Raw genomic sequence first — 15106 nt, forward strand, 5'->3', positions numbered from 1 at the left:
AGGAGAAGACGGAGCTAGGGGAGGAGAAGGAGATAGGGGAGGAGGAGGAGGAGGAAAAGGAGCTAGGGGAGGAGGAGGAGGAGGAAAAGGAGCTAGGGGAGGAGGAGGAGGAGGAAAAGGAGCTAGGGGAGGAGGAGGAAAAGGAGCTAGGGGAGGAGGAGGAAAAGGAGCTAGGGGAAGAGGAGGAAAAGGAGCTAGGGGAGGAGGAGGAAAAGGAGCTAGGGGAGGAGGAGGAGGAGGAGGAAAAGGAGCTAGGGGAGGAGGAGGAAAAGGAGCTAGGGGAGGAGGAGGAAAAGGAGCTAGGGGAGGAGGAGGAAAAGGAGCTAGGGGAGGAGGAGGAAAAGGAGCTAGGGGAGGAGGAGGAAAAGGAGCTAGGGAAGGAGGAGGAAAAGGAGCTAGGGAAGGAGGAGGAAAAGGAGCTAGGGAAGGAGGAGGAAAAGGAACTAGGGGAGGAGGAGGAGCTAGGGGAGGAGGAGGAAAAGGAGCTAGGGGAGGAGGAGGAAAAGGAGCTAGGGGAGGAGGAGGAGGAGCTAGGGGAGGAGGAAGAGCTAGGGGGGGAGGAGGAAAAGGAGCTAGGGGAGGAGGAGGAAAAGGAGCTAGGGAAGGAGGAGGAAAAGGAACTAGGGGAGGAGGAGGAGCTAGGGGAGGAGGAGGAAAAGGAGCTAGGGGAGGAGGAAGAGCTAGGGGGGGAGGAGGAAAAGGAGCTAGGGGAGGAGGAAGAGCTAGGGGGGAGGAGGAAAAGGAGCTAGGGGAGGAGGAGGAGGAGCTAGGGGAGGAGGAAGAGCTAGGGGGGGAGGAGGAAAAGGAGCTAGGGGAGGAGGAGGAGGAGCTAGGGGAGGAGGAAGAGCTAGGGGGGGAGGAGGAAAAGGAGCTAGGGGAGGAGGAGGAGGAGCTAGGGGAGGAGGAAGAGCTAGGGGGGGAGGAGGAAAAGGAGCTAGGGGAGGAGGAGGAGGAGCTAGGGGAGGAGGAAGAGCTAGGGGGGGAGGAAGAGCTAGGGGGGGAGGAGGAAAAGGAGCTAGGGGAGGAGGAGGAGGAGCTAGGGGAGGAGGAAGAGCTAGGGGGGGAGGAGGAAAAGGAGCTAGGGGAGGAGGAGGAAAAGGAGCTAGGGAAGGAGGAGGAAAAGGAACTAGGGGAGGAGGAGGAGCTAGGGGAGGAGGAGGAAAAGGAGCTAGGGGAGGAGGAAGAGCTAGGGGGGGAGGAGGAAAAGGAGCTAGGGGAGGAGGAAGAGCTAGGGGGGGAGGAGGAAAAGGAGCTAGGGGAGGAGGAGGAGGAGCTAGGGGAGGAGGAAGAGCTAGGGGGGGAGGAGGAAAAGGAGGTAGGGGAGGAGGAGGAGGAGCTAGGGGAGGAGGAAGAGCTAGGGGGGGAGGAGGAAAAGGAGCTAGGGGAGGAGGAGGAGGAGCTAGGGGAGGAGGAAGAGCTAGGGGGGGAGGAAGAGCTAGGGGGGGAGGAGGAAAAGGAGCTAGGGGAGGAGGAGGAGGAGCTAGGGGAGGAGGAAGAGCTAGGGGGGGAGGAGGAAAAGGAGCTAGGGGAGGAGGAAGAGCTAGGGGGGGAGGAGGAAAAGGAGCTAGGGGAGGAGGAGGAGCAGTTAGGGGAGGAGGAGGAGCAGTTAGGGGAGGAGGGGGAGGAGGAGGAGGACATGAAGGGAGGGGGAAATGGAGGGGGAAAGGGTGGGGGAGGGGGAAATGGAGGGGGAGGAGTGGGGGAGGGGGAAAGGGAGGGGGAAAGGGTGGGGGAGGGGGAATTGGTGGGGGAGAGGGTACGGGAGGGGGAAATGGAGGAGGAGTAGTACTGTCAAGGATAAAAGCAAAGCTGTTAATACAAAAGAAATGTGGTATCATTTCAGATTATTCTGGGGTTTTGGAAGTGTGTGTGTGTGTGGGGGGGGGGGGGGGACAACAGCTGTTACAGTCCAAAAACAAACCATGTGTGGACTAATCCTGGAAATGCAACCTTTGGGAAAATTTGAGCATATAGCATTAAGAGGACATCATGAGAAGGGATTAAACCAGATCTTTGGGGTTGAGAGTGAGGGCTGCAATTTAATCCTAATATCCCTTGTAGGTGTAATCTGTAGTTGGTTTAATGACATCTGAAGGCATGAAAGTGTGAGCATATATAGAGTTAAGCTGTCTGTGTTTGTGTGTGTATTGCTGTTGTAATCATTCATCTTTAATATATGTACATATGTAAGTATGTATGCATAAATCTTCACATGTGCATATGTATGTGTAGACATTTAAGTTAACATGTACAAAGATATGTATGTATCAAATACATATACACATTTACCTTTCTCTTCACATTTGAGGGCATTCTTTCGAAAGCAGGGCGCAATAATATGATCTTCAAGAGGAGTGCATTACGCCTGATGCCTACAACACTACACCACCACCACGTTCATGCTGGAATAGGGATCACCAACACCAACACCACTACACATAGCATCTACATATGTGCTATTCAGGCCTCCCAGTTATCTAACCATTCCACTAATGGCACAACCATAAAACAGCAGGGAAAATAGCTTTGTTTACGCCGTCCACTGCACTGATACAAAATACAAAAACAGGAATAATGAGGTAAACATTATGATAAAGACATACACTACATTCAACGAGCGACAAGAATGTGACTGATGATGTAAGCGTGTCAAGCTTCTCATTCCCTGAAACCTCAAATGAATGTGCTGTATCCATAAACTCTCAATACTAATAAAATTATCATAAAAAGGACTGTGGGTAAGTACAATACATACATACAGATGGTGATGAAACTTCACTAATATCTTCTACTCTTTTTTCAATCTTCAACATGGTGAACTTTTCTAAACCTATCACTTACTAAATTGTAGAGAAAAGGAGGGTGATCATGATAGCAAGGATTTCAAATATGATAATGGTAAGGGTGATAAAACAATCGGTATAATCACAAAAAACAAAATGAAAATCAAAGAAATACAAACTATAATGAATATCACAGGACAGGAAGAGCAAAAAAAAAAAAAAAAAAAAACAAGAATACTAAATAAGAGAGTATTCCATGAAATATTAATTTAAAAATCACTGAAATATATTCAACATTAAAATATAAGACTTTCTTTACTATGCACAATCAACCTAGTTCCTTTTTGATGTAGCACTATTAACCCCATGCTGCTAGTGACTGCTGTATATGTCGAAGCAATTTGGACTGCATTTAGATGGAGATCTCCACATCACATACAGACGTAACCCAGCAGCAAAGGGTTAAAACTGAATTATTCACACGAGATAAAACAAAAAGAAAACTGAATATAAAGTCACTGACCATGTCATTGATCTTGTCTTCAATTTCTGGACCATCAATATCGGCTGCATCTCGTATTAACCGCACCAGAGGAATTGATGACAAATCATCAACCACTTCTGTGTCTCCATTGTGAACCACGTATCTTTCATAATCGGCATCTACAAAAGAAATGAGAAAATGTGAATAAATGCTACGAAAAAGTCTTGAATGATTAGTCATTTAACCTGAAATTAGTAAAATCAACAGCAATTGGACATTTTTTACTACAGTGGTAAATGGTTGTGTTTGCTGGGGTATTAAGTAATAGTAAAAAAAATTCACCATCCTAATAGTTGTTTTTGTTTTGTTAGTGTTACTGTTGCTTTTATTGTTGGAGTTGCTGCAACATCAATAATAGCAATAATGATAATGGTTCTGTTTTTATGTCACAAACTCTCTTGAAAGGACTTGGAAGGTGACGTGCTTGTGTTGGGTATGCCCAGAGGTTTCTCACGTCACATGATGTTTTACAAATATATGTTTTTTGCACTAACTATTTGCCTTGCATGGGCAATAATTAGTTTCCTGGGAGTGTCTGGCTTGTTTCCCTAGAAAATGCGGGAATTCTGGGTACTCTCTTGCCGCCAGAGCTATCCTAATTGTTATGGTTGGTAGACGCTGCCAATCCTAGCATGTACCCAGCACTCATTCATTGCTTTCACGGTTTGATTATGAATTAACTGAGGATGAGGGGGACTCTGATAGTGACGACCCCTTAGATGATAGTGATAAAGATAAGGGTTACATATTTAGTGAAGGTTATTCTGAGAGCAAGGGAAGCAATAATGATGAGCATGAGGGGCCCTATGCCACCACCTTGTATTTATGTTATTTGTATGATTTTGTTTTGAAAATAAGTTTATTCAGTTTATGTATACAATTTTACATAATAAACTAATGGTTGCATGTAAAATATGCTGGAGGACAGTGTATGAAGCGCATCAAAAGTGAAGGGAGAAGATCTGGCACAGTGGGGGTGGGAAATTCCCGGTCTGGCAACCTGGCGTGGGGATTTTAAAATGATGCGCTGATCACTTTAAAGGTTAAATGTGTATTTCTTGGTTGATCTGGGATTGTTTGGGCTAAGAAAAAGAAAAAGAAAAAAGAAAAAAGAAAAGAAATAAAAGAAAAGAAGAAAAAAAATTGTAACCTCTAAGAGTACTCTATATGTAGACTAATGTAACCCCTAACAGGCTAAAAGGATTTCGGATCTGGTTGTAAGCTACAATTACCGAAAGTGGGTGACCTTCTTAATTTAAGACTCTTGGCAAGATTCAAACTCCCTTACCAATATATAACAACAACAAAAATAATAAAAATAATAATAATAATAATAATAATAATAATAATAATAATAATAATAATAATAATAATAATAATAGCAATAATTATAATAATAACTACAACAAGAATAGCAAAATCAAAACATTTTTAATAATAGCAATAATGATGATGATTATAATACTAACATCAAAAACAATATTAATGATCATAATGCTGTTAAAGTAATATCTATAGTAATAATAATAACAATAATAACAATAACAATACTACTACTGCTACTACTACTACTGTGCTGTGTAGTGCAGTGGTGAACGTTCTGGTCTTGCAATCTTGCTGACCTGCATTCGATCCTGTGCGCTACCAGTGAATGGTAACCCCGGCCATTCCTTGCACACAGGGGCAGATTCAGAAGGCAAATTAAAACAGACAGTGTCACAGCAAAGAATATCCATTGTAACAAATTGAATTGAAACTAAATATTTAAATCTTAAATCTTTAAATCTACTACTACTACTAATTATTATTATTAGTAGTAGTAGATTTAAAGATTTAAGATTTACATGAATCAAACTAACAATAACAATAATAATAACAATATCAACCAAAAACTAATAATAATAAAATGATGCTGCTGCTGCTGCTGATGATGATGATAACAATAACAACAACAATAATAATAATGATAATAATAACAATAATACATAATTGCAATAATACACCAGGGATAGCACTCATGTACACACCAGGCTCACTGCGAGCTTTGTTTATTAATTGTCTTTACAGAAAGATAGCTCCACTAGTAAATGGTCATCAGGGAGCAATTACAGGTGCTATCTATCTCACCAGTTTACCTTTTGCTTGACTTTTGGAAATGTCTTCTTTTTCTCTCTTACATTACTAAGTGCAAGGTTGATCCCATTATAATAATAATAATGTCTATAATAATAATAACAGCATCAACATTGACAGTTTGGGTGTGGTGGGCCAAAACTCTAAGAAGGGGCAAACCAGGAGAGGGCACCAATCAACTCCTTTCTGGCATTGGGCTAATATCAATACTGTTATGATCATTAGCAACATTATGATTATCATAATCTCATCAAAATACTAATCAAAATAAATAATAAAAAAAGAATCTTTTAAAAAATTAAGGAAAAGGGTAAACAGATGAGACATGTAGGACTAATAATTGAATTCTTGGTGATTGAGCACTTACAGAGCTTGCACAGCTATCCATGTGTAAATACAATCAATAAACTAAAACTACAGTGGACAAGGCATGTATATCATGCCACCCTGCAAACCCCGGACTAATGACCATCCCCTACGTAATGGTGGTGCCTGTGATTATGATATCAATGATAGAGGTAAATACTACAACTACTACTACACTACCACTACTGCTATTACTACTACTCCTACTACTACTACTACTGCAACTACTACTCTACTACTACTGCTATTACTACTACTACTATTACTACTACTGCTATTACTACTACTACTATTACTAGTACTCTTACTACTACTACTACTGCTATTAACTACTACTACTATTACAACTAATACTACTACTATTCTGCTCCTACTACACTACTACTATTGCTATTACTACTACTACTGCTATTACTACTACTACTACTATTACTACTTTTACTACTACTACTACTACTACTACTACTACTACTATTACTACTACTACTACAACTACTGCTACTACTACTACTGCTATTACTACTACTACTACTACTGCTATTACTACTCTGCTACTACTACACTACTACTACTGCTACTACTACTACTGCCATTACTACTACTACTACTATTACTACTACTACTACTACTACTACTACTACTGCTATTACTACTGCTATTACTACTACTACTACTACTACTACTACTACTACTACTACTACTACTACTACTACTACTACTACTACTACTACTACTGCTACTATTACTACTGCTACTATTACTACTGCTACTATTACTACTGCTAATACTACTACTACTATTACTACAACTACTACTATTACTACAACAACTATTACTACTATTACTTCTACTAGTAATAAAAATAATAATAATAAAAACAATTATCCTCAATATTATCATCCTAGTAATACTAATAACATTACTAACAACCATTACGATAAAAATCAGGCAAATAAGAAAAGCAATATCAACAAAGAAAACAGAACAAAAATGGCAAAAAATAAAATAAAAATAATTTTCATAATAACATCAATAATAAAAAATAAATAATATTAATAATAATAATAAAGATTGTGATAATAATATTAATCATTATTCTAATTGTAATATTAATCATTATTCTAGTTATAATATTAATCCTTATTCTAGTTATATTAATCATTATTCTAGTTATAATTATAATCATAACAATAATTACTATAATAACAATAATAATGATGATGATAATAATAAAAATAATAAAAATAGTAATAACAATAATAACAAAGACAATAGCAACAACAAAATAATTCCTGCCACCATAATATAGCAATAAGAATAACAATAATAGTACTACTAATAATAGCAATGATAATAATAAAACATCAATAAAAATAGTAATAACAACAATAATAATAACAATAATAATAATAAAAAAAATAATAATAATAATAATAAAATAATAATAATAATGATGATAATAATAATAATAATAATAATAATAATAATAATAATAATAATAATAATAATAATAATAATAATAATAATAATAATAATAATAATAATATGAAGAACAATGACAATAATAATAATAATAATAATAATAATAATAATAATAATAATCATCGTCATCGTCATCGTCATCGTCATCGTCATCGTCATCGTCATCGTCATCGTCATCGTCCTTGTCATCGTCATCGTCCTTGTCATCGTACTTGTCATCGTCCTTGTCCTCGTCCTCGTCCTTGTCCTCGTCCTTGTCCTCGTCCTTGTCCTCGTCCTCGTCCTTGTCCTCGTCCTCGTCCTTGTCCTCGTCCTCGTCCTCGTCCTCGTCCTCGTCCTCGTCCTCGTCTTCTTCGTCTTCTTCGTCGTCTTCGTCGTCTTCGTCGTCTTCGTCGTCTTCGTCGTCTTCGTCTTCGTCTTCGTCTTCGTCGTCACTTCGTCGTCGTCGTCACTTCGTCGTCGTCGTCACTTCGTCGTCGTCGTCACTTCGTCGTCGTCGTCACTTCGTCGTCGTCGTCACTTCGTCGTCTTCGTCACTTCGTCGTCTTCGTCGCTTCGTCGCTTCGTCGTCTTCGTCGTCTTCGTCATTAGTATTATCATTATTATAAAATAATAATAATAATAATGATAATGATAATGATAATGATAATAATCATTACAGCTAATAATAATAAAACAATACAATACTACTACAACTACTATAATAATAACATTAACAACCACAATCATAAAAACAATAAAAATAACAACAGCAACATCAAAAAGTAATACTAATAATAACAATGACAATAAAAATAACAACAATAACAATAAAAATGACAAAGATGACAATGATAACAATGATGATGACGTTGATGATGATGATGATGATGATGATGATGATGATGATGATAATGATGATGACGATGTTGATGTTGCTGTTGACGATGACGACAACAACAATGTAACAGAAGAATCCTGTCAAGCCCATTAAAATTAATATGTAGAAGATCCCTAGACTCTCAATTTTTTTTGTAAAGATGAAAAATCATCCCCATTCAAAAAAGGAGGAAGCTGGGCTCCTAAAAAATAAGTTGACCAACGACTCACATTCCTAACATTCTAGAAAATAATTTTTTGAACCCCGGCCAGTATGATATCCTGTTCAGGAAGATCTTGTCTGAAGTTATGATAGAGATCATTAGGAAAAAGGCAGAAAATAAAAAGGTTGAGGTTATTTACCAGGAATTTGCAAAAGCCACTGACAAGGCTGACTTCCTCATTGCCTTGCAGAAATTCTAAGGTTTCTCCGAATGGACTCAACATCTTGAAGCCAATTGCATACAAGAGTTATTTAGCAAAGATAAAATTGGTGATTCTCACAAGGCCCTATTACTGTGCTAGGCTTTTCTCAGTCCTTATAGGAGACACTGACTGGGATATGGGAAAAGCCTCTGTCACCAGTTTTGTAAAGAATACTGGAAAAGAAGCATTGGAATATACAATCTTATCTCAGTGTAACATATGAGAGAACAAAAGTAAATGAGGTTGCTGAGACTCTGTGCAGAAGTTTTTTTTTTTCTTTCTTTTTTTTTTTTTACTATAAAAAAGAAGAAAAAAAAGAAACTGAATAAACTGTTTACCTTTATGGTTCTTTCTAAACTACAATACAAGCAACAAATGGAAAAAAAAATAATAATAATAAATCAAGATTTAATCCAAAAACTTTTACCAAAATGACTATAAATATAAAAACCCAAACTACCCGGGAACTATTCAAGAAACTAAAACTCTACTTTTTTACCAAGAGGAGAATATAATGTAATTTGTATATATATGGTGGATTCTGAAAAGAACCAAGTTCAAAACATGTTACAGACAGTGATTCTATCAACCAATCAAATTTAAGAGAGTGCTGGTCTGATAGCTACCTTGCCTTAATAACTGACAAGCCTCAAGTGCTGAGTTATTATTAGAAAGGCAGATACTTGTCATGAGACTTGCTCAGCATAACTACTCAATGGAAGAGAAAAACATAACCCTAAGCGCATCTACCTTCAAAGGTGGCTGCCCATGTTCATCTCCTATGTACAAGTACATGTTGTAATATGACAACAATAATGATGACAGTAACAATAATACTGATAATAACAATAACAACAATGATAAAGATAACACAAACAACAATAGTCAAAATGGGAATAATGACACTAATAATGATAATAAAAATAATAGTAATAACAACATCAACATCAACAATAACCTAATAATAAAGAAATATATCAAATATACAAAATCATAATGTAAAAGTTAACATCAATAGCTATAAAAACTACTATTACTACTACTACTATAATAATAAAAACAATACTATACTACTACTACTACTATAATAATAATAATAATACTAAACTACTACTAAACTACTATACTACAACTACTACTACTATGATAAGGATAAGTTTGAGGATAACAATGATAGCAAGGATAATATCAATAACAATACTAACAATCAACAAAATAACAATATCATTATTAACAAAAATCATGTAAACAGTAACATTACCAACACTGACTAAATAATGAAAAAAATACTATACATAACACTAACATGACAAAAACAATAGCAGTTACAACAAGAAAAATATTATTGTAATAACATCATATTACTACCAAAAATAATACTCAGAACTAAATGTCAAAACTGTTACAATATAAATAGCATTAAGTAGTAGTCAAAATATTTGTCAATATCAATAATAACCACGATAGTGATAACATGTATGATAATAACAATAACTTTGCTAATAATAACAAAAATAATAACAGTAAAAGTAATAAAAATAAAAATAATAACAATAATAATAAAAAAATGACAAAATAATTCATAATGATACTAATAAAAAGAAGAAGAAAAAGAAGAATATTAATAACAGCTAATAATAACAACAACGAACCATATTCATCTTGACAAATGTAAAAAAGTTATGAATGAGAATAAATTTCTTCACAATAAAAAAATATGTATTTGACCAATTTCAAATATATCTTCATCAGAAAATGATAATAGTAACAATAATAACAATAAAAATAATAATCATACCATAAATAATAATAACAATAATAATAAGAAGAATAAGAATAAGAATAAGAATATAATGATGATAACAATAATAATAAAAATAACAATAACAATGAAAATAATAACAGCACTAATATTACTACTAATAAGAATAATAAAAAAAATAATAATCATAATCACTGTATATTAATAATACTAATACTAGTACTAATACTAATAATAACAATGATACTACTACTAATAATAATAACAATAACAATAATAACAATACCAATAACATCAATAATAACCAAACAATAATAATAACAATAACAATAATAATCATTATTCTAATTAAAATGATAATAATAATAATAAAAATAATAATAATAATAAATGATATTAATAATACTTATATACATGTGTATATATAATAATAATAATGATGATGATAATAATAATAATAATGATAACAATAACGATAATAATCATAATTATTATCACTATTATCACTATCACTATCATAATAATAATAATAATAATAATAATAATAATAATAATAATAATAATAATAATAATAATAATCATAATAATCATAATCATAATAATAATAATAACAATAATAATAACTCAATATTACACAATAAAATGACCACAGTAATATTATTTATTTACATAATACAGATGGCTAAAAATCAACAATAATACAGATGATTATCCTGACAAAAATAGGTATTGCATTGTTTATAAATAAATATCAAATAAAGATAGGAATACACAACCATAAATAATGTGCACTGATAACTTCAATAAAAGTAATTAATCAAATCCACAAACCTTATCACCAACAATTTCCTTCTGACCTTGTAGAAACCACAGCAACGTAAATACGCAATGCACAGTCTTCCACTTATGGCTAGCGAAAACCACACACAGGGCGGTTCATCCTCTCCCTTCAATTATAAATCACTTACTTTTACCAATTATATTTTACTTTTTAAGTATTTTATAGATATAGCTAAAGATAATGCAAGTTTGAAGAGGAAGTTCATAATCTTAAATAATATTATTACCATTATCATTACTATATCATTAACTATATTATAATTTTTTATTTCAACTGTCCCATGTCCCTATGTCCTACTTATAAAACAACTTTGGCTTTTGGAATGTTCTTGCATAGAATCATATTTAACCCACTACTGACAAAAATGGTGTATACCCACATGCCATGCCAACTGTGAGTTTAGTTTATTAATTGTATTTACGCATAGCTAGCTCTTCAAGTGCTTAGTCACCAAGGAGTTAAATTACTAATCATACCTATCCCTCCTGTTTACCTTTTTCCTTGATTATGGGAAATATTTTCTTTGGTTTTATATTCATACTAGTATTGTTCCTAACATTATAATAATCATGCCAATAGTGATAACAGTATCAATATTAACAGCATTAGAAATAAAAATTCCAAAACCTGAAGGAGAGAGGAAATTAGGAGTGGCCTTGTAGGTCTACTTATGGACTCCCTGGTGGCTGAGCACTTGTGGGGTCATCTCAGAGTAAAGAAATTTCACAAAATTAAACAACGGTGAGCACTGTATGTTCCTAGTAGCATTAGGTTAAAAGATATATCTGTATGATTTTTTACTATGTAATTTGCTTGTAATATCTCTTGCTTACTACATTTGCACATCCATCTACAAACACATTTAGTCTCCCATAATAAATAACAATTTTGCTATGAGGATCCTTCCTCCAGTTTATGCCTAATCTTATAACCATTATTTTTTCTTTTTATACAAGGATTCTCTCACAAAAGCCTTCATCAACTCTGACACATCTAAACCTAATCTTCACAACTCTTTAATACAAAAATTCATGGTTCATTACCAAACTCTAAGACCTCCACACTTACTTAACATAATTTCCATTGCACAAGACTTCTTGCTTTTGAAAGGATTCAGGCAAGATTTTTTCAAAACACCTAGACTTCTGTAATATTACACAAATATTTCTCAGTCCTTTCATTCCCTAGCAAAGTACAAAGGTAAAATTTTCTTTCTAACTAATGGCGAAGTGGAACTAAAATTATTCCCATTTTTTAAATATAAATGATATAACTATAACCAAATATATCATATTATGAAGAAGACTAAAGGTCTATAATTTTGTAACATTACATAACTTACAACACCATAAACCTATGCGGTAAAGGGTAAAATGAATCAGAATGAATTACAACTTCAGCATTTATATAAAACCCTACATTTATTTCCTAAATGAATAAGAAAGATGTCATCCCAACACACAAAACAAAAAACAAAATTTCCTAAATAAAGTAACATTCTCTCACAAAACTACCTCTACAATAAACATGAGAAAAGGAACACCAAAAAGGCAGATAAAAGGAAAGAGAAAAAAAAAAGCCAAACGCAAGGCGAGGAGGATAGAGAAAAGGAGAGAAAAATGAAATATTCTTCCCTCATTCGCACCTTTTGCCTCAGGCCATGGAAAGGTAAAGGAAAAATCGGCCTGCATTCAGCACCTCTTTTGAATAAATCCTTCACCTGGGAGGCTAAACAAGTCCTCCCCCGGCCAAAGAGGTGGGTGAAAAGGGCCCCTCCGATGGGATAAAAGGTGTGGCTTCTTACTGGACAGACAGACACTCACCAACAGGTAGTAGTTACACTCCAACTCTAATACACTCAAAACAACGCACTCGTCATTCCACACACATTTACCTGCACTTCCGCGGCTCTCGGCCTCTTTTCGCTCCCTCCCGCGCGTATATCGGATAGTAAGGGACTCATTTACTCACCATTTTTGTGCGCACTCGACGAATTTAATAAAGAAAAGGCTATAATTCCGAGGAACACCACCACACTGAACCCCCGCGCCGCCATGTTCACTCAGGCACTGACGTCACGCGTTGTCTCAAGTCGTGACGCGATCCGGTCGTCGTTGGCCTCGGCTTCGACGCGCGCCGTCCGAAAGCGTGGCTTCGTCCTGCCTCAGTACCCGTGGCTTTGTGTCCCTTTTAATTTTAAGCTGTCGTTGTCTCGTCATCCGTAAGGCATGGCACGAATAATCGCAAATTTCACAGGACTTCTCCTGTGGGCTATCATGAAATATGCATTTCTCTCCTGAATGCGAATATTATTATTCATCGACAGATATTTCTCTTAGCCTTTCACCGGGGAGGCATATTGACCAACGCCACAGTAAAACAAGGAGATAGAAGCGAAGACCCATGTAGGAAAGCTCACACACACTTCACTCGGGCGTTATCTTCCATGGCAGAGGGACTGAGCAAGGGATAAGGGGGAGAGGACGAGATAGGTGCATCCTAACAGGAAGGATCTATTGGGTGAAGTACCTCAGCGCCGTCACCGTTGCAGGAAATAACTCATCAACTTTCGGAACGCGCGAGTGAACTAAACTAGCTTGGAAAAATTTGAAGTGCGAGTGAACATACATATACACCGAGGCTTATTCCTTTACCCCGGGGTGAGAATTCCTTGGACAATAGCCTCTTTCTCTCTCCTTCCCCCGCAACATCCCAGGGGAGGACTTTGCACTTGGTCTGCGGCGGGAAGTTGCGGGAAAAAGGGCTGAACCCGCACTCAAGCAGGAGGAGAAAAGCCCGCCACACCTGAGAGACAATAGTCAGCGTTATGTAATTGCTGTTGCTTTTGACGTTAATTCCTTCCGTTTGATGGAGATAATGACTGCGATGCACGTTGTATGGTGGCGGTGTTGGCGAAGTGCTGCGTAATGTCACCACGCACACACAAGGTTATATATATGTATGTATGTTTATATGTACACACACATACACACACCCATATATGTGTGTGTGTGTGTGTGTGTGTGTGTTTGTGTATACATATATATAATATATATATATATATATATATATATATATATATATATATATATATATATATATATATACATACATATATATTCATCTGCGTGTGTGTGTACATATGTACATATATATGTGTATGTGTGTACATATATAAATATATATGTTCACATATATCTACACACACACACACACACACATACACACACACACACACACACACACACACACACACACACACACACACACACACATACACACATACACACACACATACACACACACACACACACACACACACACACACACATATATATATATATATATATATATATATATATATATGTTTATATATATGTATATATATACACATACGTATGTACGTTTGAGTGTATGGATCTCATACAGACACACATACGTTTGTGTAGCAGATATACCGCTTTCGGTATAAGCAATAGCATATGTCAGTGTCATATGTTCACATGTTGCTCCTACACGCGCAGTATTACCGAAAGATCGTTATCACAAGGAAAGGGAATACCGACTGTCACAACTAAATGATAATAATAATAAAACGAAACTACAGCTAAGTTACGTAACTCATAAACAACTTTTACCAAAGCAGCCTTTGAATTCAGTATTAAATCATTAAATTAAATTCATGATTAAACTCATGATTAGTGATGAAAAGGGTGCGGTTTGCACTTTAGAACCCGAGAAGACAAACATATGCATTTTATGTTATATAATACTTGATATGACTTTTTTATCGTTTGCAGTCTACGCAACATTCCGAACACATGTAAGTACTTTGAACCGTGTGACAAATATAAATAATTGCTGACACCTACCCAAATATATCTATCAACATTACAAACAGTTCTTAATGT

The 15106-nt window shown here is 35.8% G+C and overlaps 1 protein-coding gene across 1 annotated transcript in view; it reads right to left on the minus strand.

The window, feature by feature from the left end:
• l(1)G0289 (lethal (1) G0289) overlaps window positions 1-13566 on the minus strand; it is a gene marked incomplete in the record, with an annotated part of 37669 nt that extends 24103 nt beyond the window's left edge. The window contains 2 exon segments of the mRNA XM_070145152.1: window positions 3307-3446; window positions 13167-13566. Coding sequence (XP_070001253.1) covers window positions 3307-3446; window positions 13167-13251 — 225 coding nt within the window.
• Between the last annotated feature and the right edge of the window lie 1540 nt (window positions 13567-15106).

This window comes from Penaeus vannamei, chromosome 33, assembly GCF_042767895.1.
Source record: "Penaeus vannamei isolate JL-2024 chromosome 33, ASM4276789v1, whole genome shotgun sequence".
In the NCBI taxonomy this organism is placed as follows: Eukaryota; Metazoa; Arthropoda; class Malacostraca; order Decapoda; family Penaeidae; genus Penaeus; species Penaeus vannamei.